The sequence below is a fragment of the Vicugna pacos genome, chromosome 9, assembly GCF_048564905.1.
Source record: "Vicugna pacos chromosome 9, VicPac4, whole genome shotgun sequence".
Lineage (NCBI taxonomy): Eukaryota > Metazoa > Chordata > Mammalia > Artiodactyla > Camelidae > Vicugna > Vicugna pacos.
The window spans coordinates 8,499,169-8,526,085 of NC_132995.1; the positions used below are offsets into that span (position 1 = coordinate 8,499,169).

The following is a 26,917-nucleotide window of genomic DNA, read 5'->3' on the forward strand; positions in this document are numbered from 1 at the left end:
ATCCTGTGCAGCATCTCTGCTTGGGCTGCCTGGGGATGAGCTGATGACTCCTATCCCTCAGGTCCCCCCTCCTTTCGTTGCTTTCGAGAGTGCAGGAGTTTTCCCTTAGAGCCTGTACCCCAATCTGCCTCCCAGTCACAGACAAGTTCAGAAGTACACACAGGTCTCAGTTACCTCTCACCCAAGCTTCACTTCTCCCCACTCCACCCCCACCCTTCAGTCATAAGCTGAGGGATCCCGAGGGCAAATACGTTTATTTACAAAATGCACATACCCACCCTCCCAGCCTGCAATGCCTGCGGGAGAGGGAGGGGTCAAGGTCACACACACCCGAGACCTCTTGAGCACCAGGAGGGGCAGGGATCTGGGCGGGGCCAGGACACACCGGCCCCACCCCGCGCCGAAGCCAGCGGTGGGTGGGGCTGGAGGGGCAGTACTTCTCCGAGGTCACGACCGCGTGTCCAGTCGGTTCATGTATTCCTGCAAGGCCTTCAGGCGGGCGTCTATTTCGGCCATGTCAGCTGCCTGGTGGTCGGAGCTGTACTCTGCGAGAGCAGGCGTTGGGTTCGGGGGGGGTCTGTGCGGGGCCTGAAGCCGCAGGGAGCTACGGAGCCCAATATGCCGCCCTCAGTACCATCCCGCAGGCTCTTGGGCAGGTGAGGGGGAGATGTGGAGGCCCAGGCTCACCTTTGATGGGGACCCAGCCCCCTGAATTGGCCAGGCGTCTCCGATGGTGGCCGCGTTCCAAGGGGGTGGACTTCTGCTGCTGGGGGTGGCAGGAAAGGGGATAAGGCACCCTCTATTCCAGCCCCCCAGATCCCACCGGAAATTCTCAACCAAAGGACCACATAAAAAATGAGTTGATCTCTACCGGGCACTTATATGCACAATAACCTCCTTGTATCTTCACCAGAACCCGCTGAGGTGAATGCTATAACCATGCCCATTTAACTGATAAAGAAACTGAGATACAGAAGCTAAGTAATAACCTTAAGTCACACAGGTTACAGGAAGGGGAGCCAGGTTTTAAGACCCAGGAACTTGAGGCCAGAGCCGGTGCTCTTAACTGGCGTCCTCTGCCCCCACCCATCCTCCCTTCCAATCCAAAGGTCTCAAAACACTGCCTCCAGAGGCATTTCGAGGCCACCTCTACAACCTGATCCCCTAGCATGGAATCATGGGAGAAAGGGACAGAGAGCTCCTGGTGGTTCAATGCTAGCCGTCTAGTCCAAAGCCTGAGGAAAGGCACTCACCGTGTTGGACCCACTCCAGGTTGTGGGGCTGGGAGGCTTCCCACGGCAGCGAACGCTGAGAGGAGGAAGTAATCAAGGACCAGTGGGAGGAGACTGTGGCACCTGCCACCTCTCCCTCTTCCCTAGTTTCAAGGCTCCAGCCTCTATCACCCAATTTCTCTACAAAAGGCTGTTTCCAGTCTTCCCTGACACCCGTTTGCAGGCCATCCCTTCCCCTAGTCCATGTTTTACCCTCTAGGGAGGGATTCAGAGAAATCCTCGAATTCGCTGCAGGAGCTGGCGGAGGAGCAGCGGCTGCGGAAACTGTCCACTAGAGGGAGAAGGAGAGTGTGAGCCTCTCGCTCTTGCCAGTCCCTCCAGACGGCCTGCCAGCCCCGAGCACTCCAGTCCAGTTACCGGAGGAGCTGCGGTTTCGGGAGCGGTTAGCCGCGTCTCCTCGGCCGGTCACGGCAGCAGAAGGCCGAGTCTGGCGAGACCAGGAGATGGATGGACCGTCACCGCTTCCTCCGCTGCCCAGTCGGTTCCGCTGCTGCTGCTGCTGCTGCTGCTGCTGCTGCTGCTGCTGCTGCTGCTGCTGCTGCTGCTGCTGCTGCCTAGGGAACGTGAAAGGAGCCGCCCACCTATTTGCCCAACTAATTCAGGGAAGGGCGTCGCTGCGGGAGCAGGTAGGGGAAAGGGGAGAGATGGAGCAGGTGACAGGTAATGGAGATGGGAAATGGGGATGGATGAGGCCAGAGGTCAGAGGGTCAGGTAAAGGGGCAGGGATGTGGGTAGGTGAAGAGGGAATGGGTGCTAACTTCATCTTGATCTCTCTCTGCTTCTTCTCCTTGGCTTTCACAAAGGCTGTTGGGTCGAAACGGGGCACGCGACCACCTAGGACCGGGCGGGGGGTGTGGAGAGAAGAGGAGGCTGGAGTCACAGGATCACGCCTCCAGAGTTCCATTCCCATCCACCTCCTCCCACCAGCAGGGCAGGGCTGTCACAGACCTGTAGGCGAGGGCGAGGGGCGGGCAGGGCGGCCTCGACCCCGGCCCCCGCGGGCACTCTCCCGGGATGAGGAGCGGGCGGCGCCACGGCCACGCGACGTGGAGCGCTCCCGAGACGTCGAAGCCCGATCCTCCCGGGCTGAAGGCTGCACCACCGGCGGAGTCCGTCTCCTGGGATCACAGAACCCACTGCTGGTTTCCCACCGGCGACAACAACTCCTTTCCTTAGCCTCTTCCCAGACCGCACCATCTCCGAACCTTCAGGCTCATCTCCCATCAACTCCTAGCCATTAACATCCTCACACGCGACTCTCACAGAAACCTCCCAAAGTCCACCTCTCTCGGAGCCCCACTAAAACCCCCAAATAACCCATCTGTCACTTCCCTACATCCTAACACACTTTCACCTGACCCTTCTCACAGAGATCTTCCACAGTTCCCTGGAAACCCCTTCCTAATTTTTCAACACCCACCCCAATCAACGCCAGCAAACATAACCCAGATCCCCACCTACTGAGCCACGCCCTTTGACTTAACTAGACCTCAGGCCCCGCCCCTTTCTGGTCCCTATCTCCATGTCCACACTCTTGAATGCCGCCGCAGGCCGGCCCGTCTCTCTACAGACTCCTCCCATCGTTTTCAATTATTGAGTCCTTCCCTAAGCCCCATGCCGCCCATTAGGCCCCTTTCATCCCTCCATCCCCGCCCACTCCCAGGCTTCACCCGCCCTCCTCTACATCCTACCCGGCCCCGCCCCGTCACCTAGACCCCGCCCATTCACCTCCAGGCCCCGCCCACCCCGGGCCGCGCCGCTCACCCTCTCTTGTACATGGCCAGCTCGGCGTTCAGCGTCTTCAGCCGGGCACGCAGGCTCCGCTCCGACGCCTTCACCTCCTCGAGCTGCCGGGAGGGAAGCGGAGCGTAGAGATCCAGACTGAAGTCCAGGTTAGTGCCCTGCCGGCCTCCCAGCCGCCCAGCCCGGCCCCCTCACCTCCTTGGCTAGCCGGCGGCAATCCTGGCTCCGGCGGCCGGCCCCGCGGTGCCCGAGGCCGCGCTCTTGCCGCAGCTCCAGCTCCAGGCCGCGCACGAGCCCGCGCAGTGACTCGATCTCCTGGCGCGCCGCTCGCCCAGCCAGCGCCTCTTCGCGCGATCGGCCCAACTGGGCCTCCAACTCGCGCTTTTCAGACACCAAGCGCGACACCCTGGAAGGAGGTAGAGGGAAGACAGCGAGAGCTGGGGCAGGGTGAGGGGCACGGTCCCATATCCTCACTCCTCCACCGGGGCGGGAACGCACCATCTCTTGATCGGTAATTAGAGAAGTGCGTATGAAGAGAGCCCACCAAGAGAGGCTGGGCTGATGGGAATTTTATAAAACAGGGATCCAGCTCTCAGCAACCAAACTCATCAGTTCCAACACCACCTGACAGTAGGCAAATACACAGCACCACCGAGTTAGGTGTCATCCCAGAAGCCTGAATCTGATTAGCCTGAATCTGAACCACTTCACAGTAAATACAGGGGACACGTGAATACATGAACCATGGAGACAAAATGAACAAAATCCACACTGTGGGAAACTGTACAGGACAAATAACCTGGCTTCTTTCGCAAAGAAGTAGCATGAAAAATGGCGGGGGGGGATGTAATAAAGAGATTTAAGAAACACAACAAATTGCAACGTGGGTCATATGTGGGTACTTATTCACACAAGACAATTACAAAAAGATATCTGTGAGATAACCAGAGAGGTGTCAACATATACACCCTGGGTGTATCAGATGATACGAAGGAATTTTTGTTAATTTTGTTGGATATAATAACAGTACTTATATTTCTTTAAAAGACCCCCTTATATGTTAAAGATACATATTGAAGTGTTTACAGAGGAGATACAATATCTGGGATTTGCTTCTCAGGAGAGAGGAAAGGATGTAGATCAAACAAGATGGGCAAAAATGTAGGCAACCGCTGAAGCTGGGGCGCAAGTATATGTACATTATACTACTGTCTACTTTAGTGTGTTCCTGGAATTTTTCCTAATAAAACATTTTTTAAAATCTGTGTCTCCCCCACACTCCCCAAGGAGCGTCCCCATTCTGTCCCTTTCAGCTGACTTCCCCTCTCTCCTCCCCTCCTCCCACCTCCTTCTCTCTGGTGCTCTTTGCAAATGCAGTTCTCTCCTCCTCCTCCTGGCAGGAATGACTCCATTCATCCTTTAAACATCACATCCCTGTTCCCCAGGGAAGTCTGCCTGCCCCCCAGCTAGGCTAGGTCACTCCCTTCTGTTTCCTGCTCTCCTGCCTCAATGTACATTTCCTTCCCAGCACCAATCATGGTGGAGCTGGCACTGATGGGTGTGATTATCTGTTCTCTCTCTGCATCCTCACTCTAGCTGTCTGGTCACTATGTAGGAACCCAGGCTCTGTGCCCAGGCTGACGGCGCCCAGCTTATACCACTTATTACAAGCTGGGTGACCTGGGACAATTTCACTTCACATCTCTGTGAAGTGGGATGATAATAATAACACCTACCTATAAGGTTGTAGGAATCTATTAAGAGTGCTAAGATTCTGTCCGGCACTCAGTAACGGCTCAATAAACATCAACTAGGGCCAGGCAGTGTGCCTAGCACACAGTGTGAACTCAGTAAATGTTGGATGGATGAATGAATGAATCTTGAAGTCTTCCCAAACTCCAAGATTGGAAGAGGAAAGTAAGAAGCAACCGAATGATTATGGATTTCAGTGCAGGCAACGCCACCTCGTGGCCATCCTGGGTAACACATGCACTAACGCACCCACGCAAACGCACCGGGAAGACTCAAAAGGTTCTCCGTTCTCCAGCCCCATGCGCTCCCGTTCCTGGGAGGGCATAAGTCTGGTCTTCCCTGTCAGCACTGGGTGCTCAGTTGTGGGCCAGCAGCTGCCAACAGTGCACAGTGGCTGAGGAACGAAAGGGGGCTTGTGCTGACTGCCTGGATTCAAGATCTAGCCTGGCCGTATTACTTCACTGTGGAACCTGGGGCAAGTTCTCCTGGGCCGCAGTTTCTTCCTCTATAAAATAGGGACGATAGTAGTGCCTACTCTGTGAGGATAAAATGAATTAAACCATGCAGCACTGAGCAGTCCTTGGCACACAGTTAAATGCACAATAAACATTAGCTTCTACTATTATTATTATTACTAAAAATAGTATTAGCCCTCTCCAAGGAGTGGAGCCCCCTTCAGGTGGAGGCCAAGTCCCAGTCAGCCCCTCCATAGCACTCTGCACACAGCAGGCACTCAATAAATATGCCAAGAGCCCTTCCTCACTTCACTCCTCATCGTCCTCACTATATTCCCATCTAATGCAAGGCCTTTGCACATGCTATTCCCTCTGCCTAGAACACTCTTCCCCACCCCTTCACCTGGCCCACTCTGAGACCCCATCAGTTCCTGTTCCCACCTCCCATAGCACAGGCTCCGTTTCCTGTCTAACCCATCTCCATTTGCAATGCTACACTGGGTTATGTGATCAGTGTCTATGTGGCCCCTGGGCTGGCCCTACACGATGGGCAGGGAAGGCGCCAGCACAAAAGAGGTGCTCAGTGAAGGTAGATTCAACTGAATGTAGCCCTACCTCACACCCTGTCTTTGCACATGGTGTTCCCTTTACCTAGAACACCCTTCCCTTACCAGGCACGGTCAACTCTCCTTCTGGGCTCCCAAGCACCAACCATGGTGAGTCTTCACTGTCTGCATACAGATCTGTTCCAGACTGGGAGCCCCAAGGAGGGCAGGGCCAGGATTGCCTTGGTCACTGCTGTGCCCCCAGCACCACTTAACACAAAGCGGGCACAGGATAAATATCTGGCGAATGAGGGATGGCTGTCCTTCCAACAGGGCTAAGCACTGGGCCCTCAGTGCATGATGGGATGTGTGCCCCCGGCCCCAACCGCCCATTCACCCCACCCTGGACTCACTGCTCCCGCAGGTGCCAGATCTCAGTCTCCCGGCTGTCCCGAGTGTCCTGGCCGTCCAGCCCTCGAAGGCGGCCCAGCTCCTCCTTCAATGAACGGATGATGCCCTGCAGGACCACCGGGTCTGGCTTGCCCTGGTACGGGAGGGGCAGCGGGTAGTGAATCCTGAGAAGGAGGATTAGAACCGTGGCATCTCAGAGGCCAAGAATCCTTCTGGGAAAGGACATATGAACATTTTTGGCCAAACACTGAAGGAAATCTGTTGGGCATCTTCTGGGAACACTTTTGCTATCCTAATAAAAACAGTAGATACAATTAGCGAGAACAGCCCTGTTCCTCTTCCTCCTGCTTTGAAGCAGATGCTACGCCTGGACGTCCAGCAACCATTTTGTGGCCATGAAGAGGTAAGGATGACGTCAAAAAGCCAACACATTAAGGATGATGAAAGAAAAACAAAAACAAAAGGAGCCTGAGTCCTTAATGAAACTGTTGAGTAGCAGCCACCAACCTAGACAACTTGTTATGTGATAAACCATTGTTTGTTTAAGACACTGGTAGCTGTTACCATGCTACTTGTACTCAAACACAATACTAAGTGATATAAACCTTAACACTGAAGATTCCAAAGGCAAGGCTTAAGCAACATCCCCACCTCGCCCTGGGTACCTGGGGTTCCTAAGTCCTATCCATTCTCTCCCACCTGCCCGCCAGCTACCAGCCTGGACCTGGAGCCATCCCCTTGTACCCACCTGTCAAACTCCACAGAGTAGATGAGGATCAGGTAGCGCTTGGAGTTGAGCTGGGCCGATCTTGAGGCCAAGGGGCCTGGGCGGCCCCCCATCTTTCGGTTCCGCAGGGACTCCAGATCTGTGTAGGTCAGCAGGTCAAGGGTGACCGACTCACTGCTCTGTTGGGAGAGAGTAGGAGGAGTCGCCACAAGACCCAGCATGGCCATACCCAGAGCACCCAGCCCACACACTCCATTCATTCTGTGGGCTGCTGGGCTTTCCGACACTGAGGCTGGTGATCAAGATGTCCCTGCCCCATAGGGGCTGGCACAGGACATCATCGGAAGGAGACTGAAAAGAGCCTAAATGTTTAAGCACGGGGAATGGCTTAGTGCTGTGGCTTCCGAGTATTGTCCGAGGACCCTGACAGTCCCTGACACCCTTTCAGAGGAGTCCATGAGATCAGTACTAAGATGTCATCTGCCCCTCTTTTTTTCTCCCCTTAATGGAGGCACTGGGGATTGAACCCAGGACCTCGTGCATGCAAAGCACACGCTCTATCACTGAGCTATACCCCCGACCCTCATTTGCTTCTTTTGCTGTGCTGACATTTACACCAATGGTGCAAAAGTCCTGGTGGGTAGAACTGCTGGTGCCCACAAGCAGAAAGCAAGCCAGTGGCATCAAAGGTACTTATAGACATTGTATTCACAGCCATGCAGTGGGGCTGGGAAGGAGGGAGAAACAAACACACAAATAAATAGATAAAAGACACAGAGAATGAAGCCTAGGAATGTTCTTGATGAACCTGTAAAAATGATTCATTTTATTGAATCTTGACCGTTGAGTACACAGATTTTTACGACTGTGTGTGACAAAATGCAAAGTACACGTTGGGCCACATACCAAAGTATGACATTTTCTCAGGAAAAGCACTTGTGCAACTGAATTTTGAGCTAAATTAGCCACTTTTTCATGGAACACTATTTTTTTACTTGAAAAAGGACTGACAGACAACACTATGGTTATTCAGTCTGGGATGTTTGGCAAGCATTTTCTCCAAAATGAACAAAGTGAGCCTGTCACTTCAAGAAAAACAGCTCACGATACTGGCTGCCAACAAGAAAATTCAAACTTCAAAGCGAAAATTAGAATTTTGGAAAACTTGTCTCTGTCACTGTGTGCTTGATGCCTTCTCAATGTTGAAAGACTTCCTGGGTCATGTCGGTGAGAATCTTAACAAATGTGACTTCCTGGTATTGTACAATGAAATGTGTCAACTTTTGGAAGATCTGCACAACTCAGTGAACCAACATTTTCCAAATGACCAACCCATGGTGTTACAAATGGTGTTACAAATGCGTGATGTTACAAAATGGCTAAGAGATCCAGGCAAAGTACATCAAGAGATTTTAAGGTCACAAAATAGGAAAAGTCCATTGATATGGTCTCACACTCCACATTACAACAAACCTTTAAGAAACTACCACATGTCCAGTTTTAATGTGTTAGCAAAGGAGGATATACTCGATTATCTGAAAAAGCTATTAAAGGACTCTCTTTCCCAACTACAGATCTTTCTTAGGCAGATTTTTTTTCTGCATGTACTTCAACCAGAACATATCACAACAGACTGAATGCAGAAGCACATGAGAATCTAGCTGTTTTCTATTAAGCCAGACATTAAAGAGACTTGCAAAGAGTTAAAAAAAAAAAAAGGCTGTTATATTTCTTACTAAATAATTCTGTTTTAGAAAATATATTTTTCATAAAAATGTTATTTAAGTTAACATATAACAGGTTTGGGGTGTGGAGGGGTGAGTGTAGTTCAGTGGTAGAGCATATGCTTAGCATGTATGAGATCCTGGGTTCAATCCCCAGTACCTCCATTAAAAAAATAAATAAGTAAAACAAACAAATTTAAAAAAAAATAACAGGTTTGCTATTGTTATTTTTAAATGAATTCATAAATATCTTTATATTTTCGGTTTTCATTTAGAACATGGCAAACAAATATTGATAGATGAAATCTGCGTAAACAAAAACTCTTTGGTGTCATCGGTAATTTTTAAGAGCATAAGGGGTCCTGAGGCCAAAAAGTTTGAGATCCACTGTGTTAAATAAATCATAATGCATGGGCACAGTAGAATACTAGGCAACCACTAACAAGGATAACAAACTCAGAAGTTGTAATAATAATAAAAATAGACAATACATGTATATTATGAGCCAGGCACTAGTCTGAGCTTTTTACCTGTAACTCATTTAATCTTCACAACACTATGAAATGGGGACTACTATCATCCTCATAGCACAGATAGGGAAACTAAGACATGGAGGGGAAGTAAGTGGCCCAGGGCTTCCAAGTAGTAAGTGGTAGCGATAAGTCTGACTTGAGTCCATGCTCTTGGCCATTGCGCTGTTATATACATACAGCCCATTATACCTAGAGATACCAAAATGTTAACAGTCTTGGATGGGAGACAGTAAGGGATTTAGACTCTCACCTTCTCAGTCACACATTACTTTAGTATCATCACAGTTTTGTGAGTGCATATTTCATCTGTAATCAGAGAAATTACATAGTTCACAATTTTTAAATGTCTAAATAGAAACTCTGTCACTCTAAATTCCAATCTGCTTTTTTTTTCCTATTAATACTTTTAACTACTTGACATTATATATTTTTTTCAATTGTCTGTCTCTTCCACTAGAATATCAGCTTCACCAGGGCAGGAATTTTGTCTCTTGTTCAACGCTGTATTCCCTGTGCCTACCACAGTGCCTGGCACAACATAGATGCTTAGTAAATGAGATGAATGATTAGCTGTACTCATTGATGTGACTAAATTTTTATGAAATATTGTTTGTTTTATCTTTTTTTTGGTAAGGGGAGGTAATTAGGTTTATTTATTTATTCATTTTTAGAGGAGGTACTGGGGATTGAACCCAGGACCTCATGCATGCTGAGCATATGCTCTACCACTTGAGCTAAACCCTACCCCCACTGAAATATTGCTGAATCTTTTAAAAGCAGATTACAGAATTCCTTAGGAAATATATCAACTTTATCTATAAAATTATAGATCTGCACATACATACATACACACACATTCACAAGTGAATAGGGAAATGGAGAAATGGCTGGAGTGATTTTCATTACAATATTAACAAAATATTACCAGGAGTATTAGGAATGGAGTGATTTTTACTTTCTTCTTTACATTTCTCTGTGACTTAAATTTTCTACATGAGAATCACTGTCATTTGAATTACGATCAGAATAAGCCATTTACCTTTGAGGAAGAAGAAAAGACAAAGATAGCCTTGTTCCTCCAATGAAAGACAAGGCAGAGGGTCTTGCATACATCAGGTGGGTATCTACCCTCCCAGAGATTCAGGAAACAGAAACCTCCCCCAGCCCCCAGCCCTGGCCCCTACCTGGGTGAGGGCTGACTCCAGCATGTTACAGAAGATGTTGAACTGTTTGAAGTTCCCTGTCTTGTGAGTCAAATCTTCGATGACTAGGTAGGGAGAAAAGTCCTTCCTGAGGTTTGACCACTTGCCCAACCCAAGGGCAATTCACCCAAGCTTTCCCACTTTCCCCAATACCACTGCCTCTGGCCCGAGGAATGAGCCATATACCCCCTCCCCACCTTAGAGAGCCTCTGGTCAGGTAGAAGAGGCAGATGGACAGGATCCTGGTTGGTCTCATCTTCTGGGAGAAGCTGATCCCAGGGAAGGACAGGAGAGCCCACCCAGACAGGCACACTCACAGCTGGCATCGAACTCGCCTCGCCACTGGTCGGCCGTCATCCGGTCCTCCACCTCCAGCTCTAGCACCTGCCCAGATACCATCACCCGCACAGCATGCTCCACACCCCGGAAGATGTAGTCCACCTGCAGGCCGGCTGGCTGGTCCATGGCCAGTGTCGCTGAGAGGAATGAGACAGAGACTCAGAGGGGCTCAGAGGAGCTGAAAGGCCAGAATCCTGGTTCCACCATGTATCAGCTGTGTTACCTTAGGAAAGAGGCTTTGCCTCTCTGTGCCTCAGTTTCCTCATCTGAAAAAATGGGTATAGTAATGGCACCTACCTCATAGAGCTGTCGTGAGGATTAAATTGGACAATATGCATAAAAGCACTCAGAACTGTGTCCTGCACATTACTATGCCTAATACACACTGGTTCATAGAATATAATTTCCAATAAGAGAATCATAATTTCTACTACTGATTATTAATTTATTCATCCTTATACTCATTATAGATTAATTATTCATTCATTTATTCAAACACTTCTGGAGAAAAGTCAAACTGGAAAGGGAAACAGAGTATTGTGATCAAGTGGGGCAGAGATTTTAAATAGGGGGTCAAGGGCAGGCCTCCCCATGGAGGTGACATTTGGGCAGAGAACTGAAGGAGGTCAGGGAACAAGTCATGTGCTATCCTGAGGGAAAGTGGTCCAAGTGGAGCGAACAGCCAGTGTATGGATAACATATTATCCATGGTACATTTAAATCATTTAAATGAATTAATAATTGATCTATTCATTGGTCTGTTGCAAGCGTAAGTACTTTCTCTTAGCCAATAGGACTACTACTCATTGTTAGTTCTACGAGGAGCTGGAGGAGAGGGTCAGGTGTTCACTCTCAGCCTGGATTCTAGGGAGTGGTTCAGAATGGGAGCCCCAGGCTGCTTGGGTTCAGCTCTGTGCACATATGTGGGCAAGGAACTTAACCTCTCTTGGAGCCAGATTCCTTATCTTTAAAGCACATGCCATCCTGGGTGCTGGGGATATGATGAGAAATCAGATTATGTCCCTACCCTCAGGAGGGTGACAACAAAGGGTAGAGTACAGCTCAACTGGTAAAGCACATGCTTAGCATGCATGAGGTCCTGGGATCAATCCCCAGTACCTCCATCAAAAATAAATACATAAATAAACTTAATAACCCCCCCAAATTATTTTTAAATAAATAAAAAGAGGGCAGTAACAGTTAGAGGCATAAAAATGTCAAGTAGTGGAGAAAGAGAATGCTAGGGGTTGGGGGTTGCTCTTTTGGCTAAAGTGGCCAAGGAAGCCCCACCCCGACACTGCCGGGAGCAGAGGCCTAGGGGGAGTGAGTGAGGGAGACAGATGAATATCTGGGGAAGGGTATTCAGGCAAGGGAACAGCCTGGCAAAGGCTCCAACGTGGGATGTTTCTAGTTTTTTTCAGAAACAGCAAGGAGGTCAGGGTGAGGGAAGGAGAGGGGGAAATTGAGGAGATCAGAGATGTAACGGGCCAGATGATGTTCCTGCAGACCTTTGTAAGCCCATAGGAGGATAACAGCGTTCATCTCCTTGGATTGGTGTAAGGATTAAATGAATTAATCATGTCAAAATCCTTGGCGAAATTGACCCATGCCTGACACACAGCCACACAGCAAACACTCAGTACGTAACAGCATCATCATTTTTTTTAATTGAAATATAGTTGATGTACAACAGGATGTTAGTTTCAGGTGTATTACACAGTGACTTGATACTTGCATACATTATGAAATGCTCATCACAGTCAGTCTAGTAACCATCTATCCCCATGCAGAGTTATTCCAATATTATTGACCAGATTATGTGGCTTATTTTTTTTCTAACTGGAGGTTGGTACCTCTTAATTCCCTTCATCTATTTCATCCCCACATCCAATCATCATTGTTCTTGTTACTATTACTTTGTTGTTGTTTCTGAGCTTGAAAGGGGCTATAGAGACAAGTCAAGCCCAATCCCTCCCCAGTGTACAAATGGGGAAACTGAGGCTCCATAAGAAAAAGGGCCCTGTCCAGAGTCCCACAGCTACTCCAAAGACAGAACCACCCAGGGCTGTCCCTAACCCAGACCACGAGGACCCCTCCAGTGCTTGATCTCATTCTCTCCCCATCACCTCTTTCAGTCCTCACACTTTTCCCAATTAGTCCTTCCTAAAGTCTGATATTGGAAAATACAATATTGTGAGAAAAAGATGAGCCCTGAAACTCCAGGTCAGTGATTTCTAACCTTTTTAGAGTCCTTGCACCTTTGAGAATCTTAGATCTCCGATCCTTTCCCAGATAAATAAATGAATAGGCCCATAACCTTTGCAAGTAATTTCAGGGTCTCCCAGAATATCACCCAACAGGTGCACCCACAGATCCCCTTTCTCAAAAGCCCAAAGACAAGCGCCTGAACCCCAGACGTGCTAACAGGCCCCTTTCTACCTCTAGACCCAAGCTCTTAACTTTATTTGGGGGATGGGTCTCTGGTGCTTTGCAGGGGCTAACGAAATCTGGGAAATCCTTTCCCTCGGAAAATTCACTCTCACAATTGTACTTTCGTTTCCTGGGGCTTCAAACGTGAGGGTTAATCATTCCTGAACTATGGGCAAACAAACAGCTACACATTTCAACATATCCCTCATCAACCGCCCCCAACGCGCGTGCCAGGCAGCGCTGGCACCGCCCCACCGGGTGTCCTACACTCCGCCCCTCAGACGCCGCAAGCCAATCAGCGGTCGCGCCCTCCCGATTACCAAGGAGTCAGAGGCAGCGCGGGAACACCGGAAGCGCCACACTGCCTCACCGCCCCATTCACCACCCTACTTGTGGTACCAGCTCTCCCGAGGAGACAGAGGAGGAAGGGGACCCGCCCCACCCATCACCACTACCAACCTGGCCCTATCCTCCCCCTTCCCCACTCTGCCACACAAGCCTCGCATTCATAGCCCTTCCCTAGGTAGCAGGGCCTTTCTGCATCCAACGGCCCTGATGACACAGCCCCACCTCAGTCCCCACATATTAAGCCCCTGAATATTCTGCCTGAATTCAACCCTCCCCTTACACTTGCCTCCCTCACCTGTAAAAACTTGGCCCGCTCCCCTCCTCTCCTCTTCTAGACCACATAAATCGCACACTCCCGCCAGCTCAACTCTCCCTTCCTGACCCCAGCTCCCCGTCACTCAATTCCCTAGATAGCCTCGAGATTCTAGCCACTCCCAGCCCCCCATGTTCTAGTGGGGTCCTCTCATATTCTACTTGAATTTTGCGTCCCCCACACTATTCCACCTGAATTCTGTCCGCAATTTGCCCAACATTCTACTTCATACACACCCCATTTTCAGCCTGTATTCCATAACCCTCATATTTCACCTGAATTCTGTTCCCTCTCAAATTCTGTGTAAACTCCCTCTCCCCCGACCCCGCCACTGACACATTTTCCACCTCTCTTCCCTTCGGAGAGCCTTCCCTGAATACTAACCTCCCTAATTCTGGGATTCTCCAGGACCAAGCTCCTCCCTCCGTCCTTCAAGCACCTGCCCCCAAACGCCAACTCTGTCCTTCTACCTGCGTCCTCCATCCTTGCTCTGTGACTCCAACCATTGCTCTGTGACCTTCGACCAGTGACCCATCATGGTCTCTGTCTTGTTCCAGTCCCAAGTCTCTCCTAGATACTTCGCCTCAGCTTCTCGACCCCGCATCCCAGCCGGGATGCCGTGCCTCCGAGGCTCCGCCCTCGCTAACCCGTGACATCAGCACTTCCACCTTGAGCGCTCCGCGTGTACACCCCAGCGCCCCACTCTGGTCCACAGACCTGACTCCACTTCTCGCGCCTCATGACATCATGGCTTCAGCACACAAGCACACACACTCAGTTTTCCAGCCCCCTCCTCACCCCCATCTATCACGGAGGGGATTCCCCTCTCCATTTCCAGTGTGTTATCACCGGCCCCAGCTCCTCCTCCCAAACTGTGCTCCCTGAATATTTCAGATTTCACAGCCTTTACAGCAGGGCCAGGGCTGACAATCCACCACGCTGGGCTCCTCCCAAATAAATCCACATCACCATCTCCCACACTAGACATGGGTAAGTCCCCCGTGGCAGCTCCCACCTCTGATGGTTTGTTTCCCACGATCTGCCACCCCACCACGGCCCACACTGCATATTCCAGGCGGCCATGACCTAGCAGGACTCTCCAATGCGGTGTACTCCTCACCACACACACACACACACACACACACACACACACACACGCCTAGCCCAAGTGACTCCTCTGAGCCCTCATTCTGAGCTCACCTCCCCACCATGTGGGTGAATCTAAACTAGATAGAACCCTTTCCCCTGTTCTTGCATACCTCCAAAATACAAACCAAAGCCTTCCACATTATCCCCCTGGAATTGTCTAGATCTCCAAAGCCCTTAAGAATACCCCACAATCCAGACCCCCCACAGTGCACACTGCAGCCCATCACCATCTTCCTCGGGTATCCAGTCCTCCTCTCTCCCACTGTCCCTCAAACACTTTCTGCCTTAGATAAGGACCATGCACACCTACCACCCAGTGACTCACCCTTAATCCTGCTCTCTGGTAGGTATTATAAACAGTCCCCATTTTACGGAGGATGAAACAGTCACCTCGAATCCTGCAGTGAGAGACTGGCACATTCATCCCTCTACTCATCACTCAGCTGCCCTTCCCTGACTACCTTCCATTTCCTTCCAAACTCTCTGCTCCTTTCCTTCCCAACACTAATCCAAATGTGGCCTCACATCTTAAGCATGGTACACGCTGTAGGCTGAGGACTCCCAGGTTCAGATCCTGACTCCACTATTTACCCACAATGTGACCCCTGGCAAGGCATTTATCCTCTCCAGGCCTTTCCCCATTAGCAAAGTGCAGATAAGGGCTCACATACGATTACTGCGGGGATCGAATGAGTTAATACATATAAGATGCTTCAAACAGTGCCTGGCACTCGGTCAGCTGTTACCATCTGTGCAACTAGTCAATGATTAGTTGACAGACCAGAAGCCCATGAAGGCACAACCATTTTGATCATTCTTGTATCTTCCGCACCCTGGGCCTGGCATAGATCAGGGGCTGCTTGTGAATTAATGATGCCAGGAAACAGGGTTCAAAGCTCTGGAGATACAGCCAAGGTTTCCTCTCAGCTCACTCCTTGTCATCTTCCAGGTCTCAGCTCAAATGTCCCCTCCTGCAGGAAGCCCTCCCTGACTTCCAGACTGGTTAAAGGGCTGTCTTGATCATGACAGTGTCCCCAGCATTGCCCAGCACCCAGCCAGCCACAGAGGAGTTAAGGGATAAGAGTCCCAGGCCAAGCTCTGAACTGGCTTGTTTCTCAAAGTGAGGGCTGCAGACCTTCACCATCAATGCGGGAGCTTGATGAAAATGTAGGATGCCAGGCAGGGTGCCAAATCTACAGAAGCATAATCTCTGGGGGATGGGCCCAGGAATCTGCATTTCCTACAAGCTCCCTCAGCACTAACTAGAGCTGAGACCTTCTGCCCTTGGCCACCACAGTCTGCCCAGTTTATGACCCCATCTAGACCCGAACACCCGACCCAACACCCTCCCAACTCAACAACCCTGCCCTGTATCACGGGGAGATTCCCCCACAAGACGTGGTGGTAATGGTGGAACAGTACAAGTAACATCTTTTAAGCACCTACGTGGATTTCTAGGTGCTGAGTTCTATATCCAGTTGGAGCCAACCCTCTAGTGAGGGATGTCTAAGGAGCCGAGTAGATACAACCAAACACTAATATATGTCAGGTAATTGCAAGTGTTATGAAGAAAAATAAAGCCAGGTAGTGAAGAGCCAGAGAGTGACAGGAGCTATTTTAGTTTGAGTGGGCAGCGAGGGCCTGACTGTGGAGTTGACATTTGAAGAGACTCTGAAGGAGATGAGGGAGAAGTCACGGAGGCATCTGGGGGGGACTCAAAGCAGCCAGAAGGGACAGTAAGTACATTCCCCAGGTGGGGATGTATTTGCTTTGTTTGAGGGACAGCAAGGGGGCCAGGCTGTCTGAGAGTGAGCAAATGGGATTGGTGGGAGTTGAGGGCAGGGAGGAGGAGAAGCTGGATCGGGTGGGGTCTTGTAAGCTTGGTGAAGACTTTTACTGCATGAAGTGGGAGCCATGGGAGGGTTTGAACAAGGGAGCAACATGATCTGACTTTTCTATTAACTTGACTGAGGGGTCAAGGGCCGAGGTGGGGAAACCAGTAAAGAGGCCACTGCAACAGACCAGGTGAGAACAGGCGATGGCTTAGACCAGAGTGTTAACAAGGGAGGTGGTGAGACACGTTTGGATTGTTTGTATCTGAAGGTCGGTCCATGAGATTTGCTGATTGACAGACAGTATGTGGGTGAAAGAAGGGGAGGAAGTAAAGGACAACTCCACAAGCTTTTTGTCCTGGAAGGCTGGAACTACCATCAACTGGGTTTTGAGGTTGAAGGGGAGAAACTCCAAGTTTGGTTTGGGACAAGGTTTTAAAGTCTGTATGTCAGCTAGACTTCCAAGTAGAGAAGGGCCAGCCATTGGACATTTGAGTCTAGAGTTCCAGGTAGAGATCTCGACTGGAGATAAACACTTGGAAATATCATTATCTAAAGAGCCAATGAAGCCAAGAGACTGGGTGAAATTGCAAGGTGAATGATACAGAGAAGAGATGAGGTCATTCTACAGATGATGAAACTGAGGCAAAGAGGGTTAAAAACCTCACCTAGTGACAGGGCTGGAGGCAAAGCTAGCATTCAAACTCAGGCAAACCAACACCAGAGCCCCCACTCTTAACCACTGGTAGGGTTGTTAGGAAGTTTAAGAGTTGTCACACAAAAAAACACGTGGTAGCTGCCTGGCACATAGTAAGCCCTCAGGAAAGGGTACGTGTATCATAAGCCTTCACACCTCGTAAAAGCACATCCTCATCCCTGGAGTCCTCACCCATTTTCTCCCTCAATATTGTTCTTCATCTACCCTCCACTCAAATCAAAACTTAGAACTGATGGCAGGGACCTCCGCCCCTCCACACTGAGCTATAATAAACCTCTGCCTTAAAAAGTCTCATTAAATCCCAAGGCTGTCTTACAAGGGCATTTCTACATTTTATCACCTGCTGTCTCCTACCTTACGCACTTCCCTCATTAAAGAGCCTCCTACGAAACAAAATACACCCCCCCAACTCACCTACTGCCCTCCGCCTCACATCCTGTCATTAAAGCGCCTATCCGTGTTAAAGGGCAACCCCTCCCGATTCCCACACTGCCAGGTCAGCTGCCTGTCCAACTCACTCTCCCCTCAGAGCACCCCCTCCCCCCAGGATCGCCACCCCAGCCCGCGCATCGGCCGCTCTCGCCGCCTCTCACCTTCTCCACAGACACCCATCCTCGCGAGCGGCTCAACGGCCGAAGCTCCAGCCCCGCCCCAAGATCCGGCCCTCTCGCTTCTGATTGACCCTGGCTTACTAGCAGCTAAGTTCCCATTAGTTGAAACAGACACCCGTCACTCTGGCCCGCCTCGGAGAAGAACCCGCCTTCCGAAGCTTGCAATTGGCCAACTCCGTAGAGAGGTTCCGAAATGGGTCGTGTCGTCCGTCTCCTCTCCAATCACTACTGGCTGATAACTACTGCCAGTCATACAAAGAAGGTTGTTCCTCGGAGGGGAGGAAATCCCGGAAGTAACTCATTGACTCCGCCCACAACCCGTGCTTCAGAGTAGGCTGCGCCCACCCCGAGCGTCAGGCTAGAAAGGAAAGTTGGAGGCGCATGCACAGAGGACGTCTTGGACGCGGGTACTGAAGCTGTGGAAACGTTCTTAGCGTAAAGACTCGTTGATATGTCATCTGTCAGTGCGTTCCAAGCCTGCACTTAGAAGTTTGCAGGCCTTGGCTTATTTAAAGTTAACAATCCCGCGATGTAGAGGCTATTATGATCCCCATTTTGCCATTTAAGCAACAGGCTCAGAGAGGTACAACCACTGGCCTGGGATCACACAGCCTGAAAACCACCTCTATTTTGAGCTTATGAGTCGTCAATAGGGCGGATACTGCTTATGGAATTTGGTAGGGAAGTAGGCGAGGGGAGCATTCTCTTTCAGAAAAAGAATACAAAATCACACACAGAATTGGATATGAACATGAAAATGTTCTTAGAATACGAAATAATAACAAATTACATATTTTAAAGAGCTGACAAATACCACAAACATTGCAAAATCCCAAAAGATAACGTAATGTTATTATTAGTTTACTGCCAAGACACACCTCTGGGGTATGTTTCCTACTTTTTTGGCTGCATATACTTATTTCATAACATCCTTATCTACAGAGAGAAGGGGACAGTAAGTGATCTTCCCTCTAGCATACTTGATGGAACTTTTTTTTTTTAACTTGATGGAACTTTTAAAAATCATCGTCATTTTAAAAAATTTCACCTTCACAAGGCAGCATTGCCAATGCCATCTAAGTTTTTTGGAAACTTATCAAAACTTTCATGAAGTTTAACTCGTGTTAGCTACACTTTTTGGAAAACGTTTGAAGGCTACCTTCTGGCTCAGTCCTTTAATTCTTGACTCACTTTCATTATGCGGGTGCTGCTGGAGGGGGCCACTAGAGGACCGTTCATACCACAACAGACTGGCCTTCCACCTAGTGAGTTAGCACCTTGAACAATAGGACTATTCTGGAAGCCGTTCCTACCAGGACAACTAGTTAGGTAATAATTTAAATATAGCTAAAAATATCTATGAACCACATCGAAATATTCCATGGAACCCAACCTAAATGTACCCTCAACTCACCTGCCTCTTCCCTAGATCCCATCAGTGCCTGAGGCCGCTCCAGCACCACCCATGGTAGAGAGAAATGCAACATGCGGAAATAGAACTGGGAAAAGCCAGTGGTCTAAACCAATTGCATTTTAAATATCTTCCTTTGGCAAATTTTACAAAGACATCAGATCTTAGGAACACCTTGATAGGACCATGGAAGGGCCTATGCAATTCAGGGGCCCTGAAGCTTCTGTGAGCTTTTCTATAAACCCACTCTGAATGCCGATCACGATGCATTTATTGAATGTCCATTTATTGAATGTGTGCCAGAGGCTAGCGCCAGAAATCCTGCCCTGGAATATAACAGCTAGTCCTGACACTGCCACCAACTGGTGGTGGGGCCTCCTTCCTTCTCTGTGTTTCAATTTTCCCACCTGGAGAATGAGTAATACTAAAAGACTAACATTTAGGGTTATTATGAGGCCCAGACATAAAGCTCACTGAACGGTCCAGTTAAGAACTTGAGGGCTTTGCAGTCAGAGAGACCTGGATGAGAATCCCAGGGGGGAAAAGAATCAAGGCTTCCTCTTACCAGCTTGGGACTACCCACAAGTCATGCCTCTTCTGTGAGCTTCCCTTTCTTCGTCTGTAAATGGAGTTTGATTCATTTGTTCATTCATTCATCCAGCATTTCCTGAGCACTTGCTGTGTTCCAGGCATTTTTCTGGGTCCCGGAACTTGGTACCTCAGTGAAGAGACAGAAAACGCCCATGCTCTAGTGAAAGGGAGACAGGCAATAAAATACAAATAAATAAATGGCAGGTGGTGATAAGTGGTATGGAAAAAATAAAGCAGAGGTAAAGGGGAAGGGGTGGTCAGAGATGGTGTCTCAGAGAAGCTGGCTTAGAGCAGAGACTTGAGGTCAGTGAAGGAGCCGGCCTTGTAGTCCAAGGGTAAAGCATTCCAGGAAAAGGAAACAGTGAGTGCAAAGGCACTGAGATAGGAGCATCCCTGATGCATTTAAAGAATAGTGAGGCGGTCAATATTGAGTGAGTAGAAGTGTGGTAGAAGATGTTTGGGAGAGAGCCAGAAGCCAAGTCATCTAGGGTCTTGTAAGCCATCTTGAGATCTTTGCATTTTGCTCTGAGTGAGAAGGGGCCCACTGAAAGTGGAGGGCAGCAGGGACATCATTTTACTCACATCATGAGTGATCATACTGTGTTAAGAAGAGGCTGGGTTAAAATAATTCGAATGAGATTAAATGGTACAACCTATGGAAAACATTTTGGTAGCTCCTCATAAGGTTCAACATAGAATTATAAAATGATTCAGCAATTCTGGTCCTAGGTATATACCCAAGAGAACTGAAAACTGATGTTCAAATAAATCCTTGTACATGAATCTTCATAGCAGTACCATTTATGATAACCAAAAGGTGGCAATGACCCAAATGTCTGTCAGTAGCTGAAAGGATAAACAAAATGTGATCTAGCCATAAAATGGAATATTATTCAGCAATAAAAAGGAATGGAGTATCGATTCATGCTATAACATGAATGAACCTCGAAAACATTGTGCAAAGTAAAGGAAGCCAGACAAAAAAGGTCACATAGTATATGATTCCATTCATATGAAATGTCTAAATTAGGCAAATCCAGAGAGATAGAAAGCACATTAGTGGTGGTGGGGGCTGGAATTGGGACACGGAGACTGGGAATGGGAAGTCACTGTTTAATAGGTGTGGGGTCTCCTTTGGGGAATGATGAAAATGTTTTGGAACTAAATAGAGATGATGCTTTCACAACACTGAATGTATGAAATGCCTCTGGTTTGTGTCATTGAACGTTATTTTTATGTTTATGGCTTTCACCTCAATTTAAAAATTTTTAAGGAAAAGATTTAAAAAATAATTCAAATGAGAGATGATGGTGGCTTTTCCGAGGGTGGTAGCCATGGAGGTGGGAAGACATGGTTAGAATCTGCATATTTTCTGAAGGTAGGGCTGACAATTTGCTGATGGATTGGGTGTTGGGAGGGGAAGAAAGAGAGGCATCAAAAATGATTGCAAGGTTTTTGATCTGAGAAGCTGCCAAGATGAAGTTTCCATTTATTGAGATTAGATGAATTGCAAGTGGGGGAGGCAGGGGGAGACTGGGGATTGGGAGTTTGGTTTTGGACATGTTGAGGTACCTAATAGACTTCCCAGAGGAAGTGTTGAGAACATAGCTGAATAGATGAGTCTGAATTCAAGGGTGAGGTCCAGCCTAGAGATATAGATATGAATTTGGGAGGCCACCCCCAGAGGAGTAAGTGGAGAGAGAAGAGGACCAAGGACTGAGCCCCAAGACCCTCCAATGTTTAAAGACTTCATAGATGAGGAAGAAACAACAGAGGAGTTTGGTGAGGAGCAGCCACTGAGATAGGAGGGAATTCATGAGTGTGGGGTGTCTTAGGAGTCAAGGGAAGCAAATAAAACTAGGAAGAGGTTGTGATTATCAGAGAGAAGTCTCAAGTAACATATGGGCAGGCCACTGGACTCTTGGATTGAGCCATAGGGAGGTTCCTGGTCACCTCAAGAATTGATTTGGCTAAGTGGTGGAGCCAAACCCCAAGTGGAGTGATTCAGGAAGGATTGGAGGAAAGGAATTGGAGACATTAGTACCGATAACTATTTTGGAGGGTTTTGTTTTCAAAGGCAGCAGACCATTAGGACTGTAGCTAGACAGGGTTAATAAAGCTTGTTTTTATTCGAGCATGTTTTTACACCAATGGGAATGATCTAGAAGAGAGGGGAGAACTGATAATGCAGGAGAGAAGGAGAGAATGGCTTGATTTACATCCCTGAGTAGGCAAGAGAGGATGGGATGTCGTGCACATTTGAAGTGGCCTTGGCTAGGTGTGTTTCCATCATCAGCAGGAAGGAAGGCAGAGAATAGGGTCTCTGGTGCAGGTAGCAAGGATAAATGTGTTAGGAACCAGAAGATCTCTTCTGATGGCTTCTCTTCTCTCCGAGAAATGGGAACAAGGTCAAGGGTGAGAGTGAGGCCAGGAAGGAGGTGGTAGAGGTTGAAGGAGGGAGAAGGTGTGACACAGGCTTCCAGAAGTGTGGAAGAGTGCAGGGGCGTGAGCAGAGCTTTCAGGCATGAAATGATGGTGAGCCCAGTCTCACTGCAGTGTGTTTTTGTCTAGCCACATTAAATGGGTGCAGGCAGGCAGGAGAGTTAGGTGAGAATTGCCAGCCGATCTCATTCACATAAAAGCTGGGAACAGGACCTGGCACCTGGTTAGAACTGGAAAGGAGGGCAACTGTGATAGTTATAAGTGCTTTGATTTGGGGAACAGAAGGACCGTGAAAAGAATAGGGACTAGGGTCTTGTCCCACCTTATCCTTTCACAGATAGGGGAACAGACGTCCAGTTGAGTCCTTTCCAGGTTTCACACACTCTAACGTGAGTTTTTAATGAGAGATGCTGTTATTACTATACTTGTAAAATGTCCCCAAAGCTAAATCCATCATGAAATTTACCAAGGCAATTAACAAATATGCGCCAAACCCCTCTGGATTGTCCTGTCTGATGATTACAGCTGTAATAATACAGAGCTTTCATTAAGCCCTAGGTGCTTTTTTTTTTTTTAAGCCCTAAGTGCTTTTCCTGCATCATCTCATTCAGAGGCAGCGAGGTGGTGAATGAATGTGTCTGCCTGGGTTTAAATCCTAGCTCCCCTTCTTCTGGTCACCTCTGTGTGTCAGTTTTCTCATCTGTAAAATGGGAGTGATACCAGGTTGTGAAGAATAAATTAGTTAATACCAATAAAGTGCTTAGCACAGCACCCATGATGTAGTAAGCACATAATAATCAGTGGTCAATATCATCACATTGAAACTTCTTAACAATATAGAAAGGAGGTGCTATTATGATTCCTTGTTTACTGTGACAGTGGCTAAAATATTAAAGTGTTAGTATTCAAAGCCTCATATACACATGTGTAAATTTGTAGTAATTCTGGGTAGAGATAAAAACTAACGCAGCCCAGAGAAGCTAAACTGATCTACATAGGAAAGGACATAAAGCGATACTTTTAAATGCATTAGACTGGCAAAAATTAGACAGTCTAAGAACACCAAGTTCAGGAGAAGTATGTGGAAGAACGGGTCATTCGGTACTGATGTCAGGAATATTAATAAGTGTATCCTTTCTGGAGGACAATCTGGCAATACTTTAAGAAGTTAAATCTGAGGATGCTCTATTTCCCCCCTCTCTAAATGAGGTGTGTATGAAACAAACAAACAAACAAACAAAGTGTGTATGAGGGTAAGCATTGAGTAGAGTTTAAGTAGCGAAGGGTTGGAAAGAATTTGATGTCCATCATTAAGTCTCAAGTAGTGGAATGTGGCATATATGCCGGAACACCCCACGGCAATATAAAAGATAGAAGCTGACATCCATACAATGCGTAGTAATGCTTTCTAAATGCTATAAGATGCCAGCTTGCAACGATCCTGAAAGCTGCCATTATTTAACAACGCTCATTTTACAGATAGAGAAACTGAAGCCCAGAGAGGTTCAGTAACTTACCCCAGGTTATTCAGCTAGTGAGCAGCCAGGCTGGGACTTGAACCCAGGTTAAGTCTCTCCGGAGTCTTTAAGACTCACTCCTCAGAAGCTGGAAATCAGCACAGCCACACCAAGAGCTCTCAAAAAAAGCACCAAGGAAGAAAGACAATGAGGTTTGCTGCTCGATGACATTTTTGCCAATTTAAAACACGGACAACGAAACTGACCTGAAGGATGCACAGGGAACTTTGTAAAAGACTAAAAGAAGGACCCGAGGCCAAAAACGGAGCCCACTAGTGTGGGTGCCTATGGGAGGGGGGCAGATGAAAGTTGGGGGTATTACTAAAATGAAATTCAACCAAAGATGATTGCATCAAATCAGCTTTAGCCTGTGAGCTTGTGGTTCTGAGCTAGAAAAGCATCAAGATTCGGGGTCGGGGCCTGGGGGAGGGGGGTTCAGGTAGATTATGGAAGGGGTAGGGGCATACATTGGAGAAATTTGGCTGAGCAGAGAGACACGTGTGGGAAAGCGAGACAGCGTAGTAAAGTTAAGGGGGTGGCTTCTGCAGCCAGGCTGCCTTGTTCAGTTCCCAGCTTGGCTACATGTGACAACCTCCTGGTACCTCAGCTTATCCATCCACATTTGTAAAGCCACACCCAGTGGAGAGATGCAAAGAAAGCTCCTTCTCCCTCCACCAAGCCTAAGGCAAGAAATCTATATTGTTCCTCAATATTCTTACAGAAGCCCCACTTTTGTTTTTTTATACATGACACAGTGGATGAGCTGTCTCGCCTTTTTAAAGGTTGGCTCCAGCTGCTGTCAAAAGGATAAGGCCAGGATGGAAGCAAGGAGCCCAGGAAAGGGGCTCCTATGAGAGTCCAGATGGGAGCTGATGGGGGTCTGGACCTTGATGGTGTTATAGAGGTGGCGAGATGGGGTCAGATTTGGAATCTAAAGGTGCAGCAGCAAAGGTTTGCTGATGGATTGGATGTGGGTGTGTGGGAAAGAGCGAGGTGTCAAGGGCGAATGGAGGTTTTTGGACTGAGCAACTGGGAGAGTTTGGAATTTATCCCGGAGACAGTAGGAAGTCATAGGAAGATGCTGAGGCTGGGTGGGGGAGGGGACGTGTTCAGATGCCATCATCACCAAGGAGGCAGCCAGGACCAGGAACACAGGCCCGAGACAGGAGAGGGGGATGGATTCCAGCCCGTCTCAGCCCCCAACTCACTGTGGGCTCCTGGGCAAGATAAAGCTGTTCTCTGGACTTCCATTTCCCCATCCTATAAAAAGGCTGTTAGAAATAAAAGACCCTTGAGTTCCTCTCAGCACGGGAATTTTTTGCACTATGATTGTCTTGACTTAAATATCCCCAAGGTCAGATAAACACACAAGCATCGTGTGAGGTCTTCACCGTCCTTCCCAAAGCCCAGCCTCACCCCACTGGACAGGACATAGAACCTCTCTGGGCTGGGAGCCTGGGGAGCAGTATCAGTGACAGTGGCAGCCAGTCTTTGTTGAGTACACATTCTGTGTCAAGGGCTCTCTGCGCTCCAACATACTGAGACCAGACTGTAGCCCTGAGAGGTGGGTGCTTTATGATCACTCCCATTTGTAAACAGGGATCTGAGGCTGCGTAGAGGTGAAATGATTTGCCCAAAGGCATATGCGAGAACCAAGGCTCCAGTGATGAGTCCCCACCTGCAATGCTATCTCTCACTCTGGTCCAGCCACCAGTGCCTCTCACCTGGATGGTCCCAGTCACCTCACTGGGATCCTTACTTCTACCTCAGCCCCCAGTATAGCGTTCTTCATGTGCAGCCAGAAGGATCTTGTGATAAAACTCAAGTCAACTCAGGTCCTTTCTCAAAACCCTCCATGGTGCCCTTCTCACTCAGAGTCCAAGCCAAGTCTTTACCATGGCCCTCTAGGCAGACACAGTCTGTTCCCTACCTAACTCTCTAGCCTCATCCCTCCCACTCTGCCCCCTCCCCACCCCCATATGTTTCTCTAGCTTCCCTGGCTCCTCCTTTTTCCTCCAATAGGCCACAGCACTCCTGCCTCAGGGCCTTTGCATTTGCTCTTCCATCAGAGACCCACATGGCCCACTCCCTCACCTCCTTCAGATTCTGCTCAAACGTCACCTCAGGAGGCCTTTCTTGTCCACTCTATTTTAAACTGCAGCCTCTCTCCACTCCCCTGCATCCCAATCGCTCCTTCCCCTTCCTTGATGTACTTTTTTCTCTTCAACATTTAGCAATCACCTAACAAACTATGCTTTACTTCTTGCTTGTTTATTGTCTACCTCCCTAGAATGTGAGCTCATGAGGTCAGGAATTTGTGTCCCTGCCATATCTCCAGTGCCTACAACAATCCCCAACACATAGGAAGTACTCAAAAAAAATTTTGTCAGATGGATAAGCTAGGATCTGCCTTTACAGTTGATGCTTATAACTTCTCTGCGTTGTGTATGATACACTGCATTCACTGATTTATGTGTTGGGTTCCAGCTTCCCTGCTCCTGCTGGGGTCCAGGAAAATAACCCCTCCTCCCTGGAGTCTGTCCTGGCTCAGTCCCAGCCTCCATGCCCCTTTGATGCCCAACTCACTCCCCTGCTTAAAATCCTCCAAAGACTCTGGGATTTCACCTTGTAACCTCCACACCAGGGTTTTTCATACTGTTGGTCACAACTGGTTAAAAATCAACTAGCATTTTCCAATAGACTAGAATAGATCAGAGTCTGTGCACAGAGTATAGACATAGTATATAGACGAAAGTATAGATGAAGTATGATTTAAAGAAACTTGCATTTCAGTGTTATATGCATTGAATCTTGATGTAAACTTGTTTCTTG

At 48.3% G+C, this 26,917-nt stretch overlaps 1 protein-coding gene and 1 non-coding gene across 8 annotated transcripts; both read right to left on the reverse strand.

Annotated features, from left to right (window-relative positions):
* Window positions 1-235: 235 nt before the first annotated feature.
* On the reverse strand, window positions 236-18,213 carry CCDC61 (coiled-coil domain containing 61). 7 transcript variants are annotated; one of them, XM_031681936.2, is made up of 14 exons: window positions 18,107-18,213; window positions 10,702-10,860; window positions 10,367-10,449; window positions 6,947-7,104; window positions 6,201-6,362; window positions 3,231-3,441; window positions 3,057-3,139; window positions 2,241-2,410; window positions 2,051-2,126; window positions 1,650-1,846; window positions 1,485-1,563; window positions 1,254-1,308; window positions 688-763; window positions 236-545 (listed from the first exon to the last, which is right to left on the reverse strand). In XM_031681936.2, exons 1-14 carry the CDS (start codon window positions 18,123-18,125, stop codon window positions 448-450), a joined length of 1,626 nt encoding a protein of 541 aa, XP_031537796.2. In that variant the 5' UTR covers window positions 18,126-18,213; the 3' UTR covers window positions 236-447. The 7 variants fall into 7 exon arrangements, with proteins under 7 accessions (XP_031537796.2, XP_031537799.2, XP_031537798.2 ...); XM_031681939.2 differs by having other exon boundaries at window positions 236-604; XM_031681938.2 differs by having other exon boundaries at window positions 236-604; window positions 688-766.
* TRNAA-UGC (transfer RNA alanine (anticodon UGC)) lies at window positions 7,432-7,503 on the reverse strand. The gene has a single exon. It is a non-coding gene; the product is annotated as a tRNA-Ala (tRNA).
* Window positions 18,214-26,917: the final 8,704 nt, after the last annotated feature.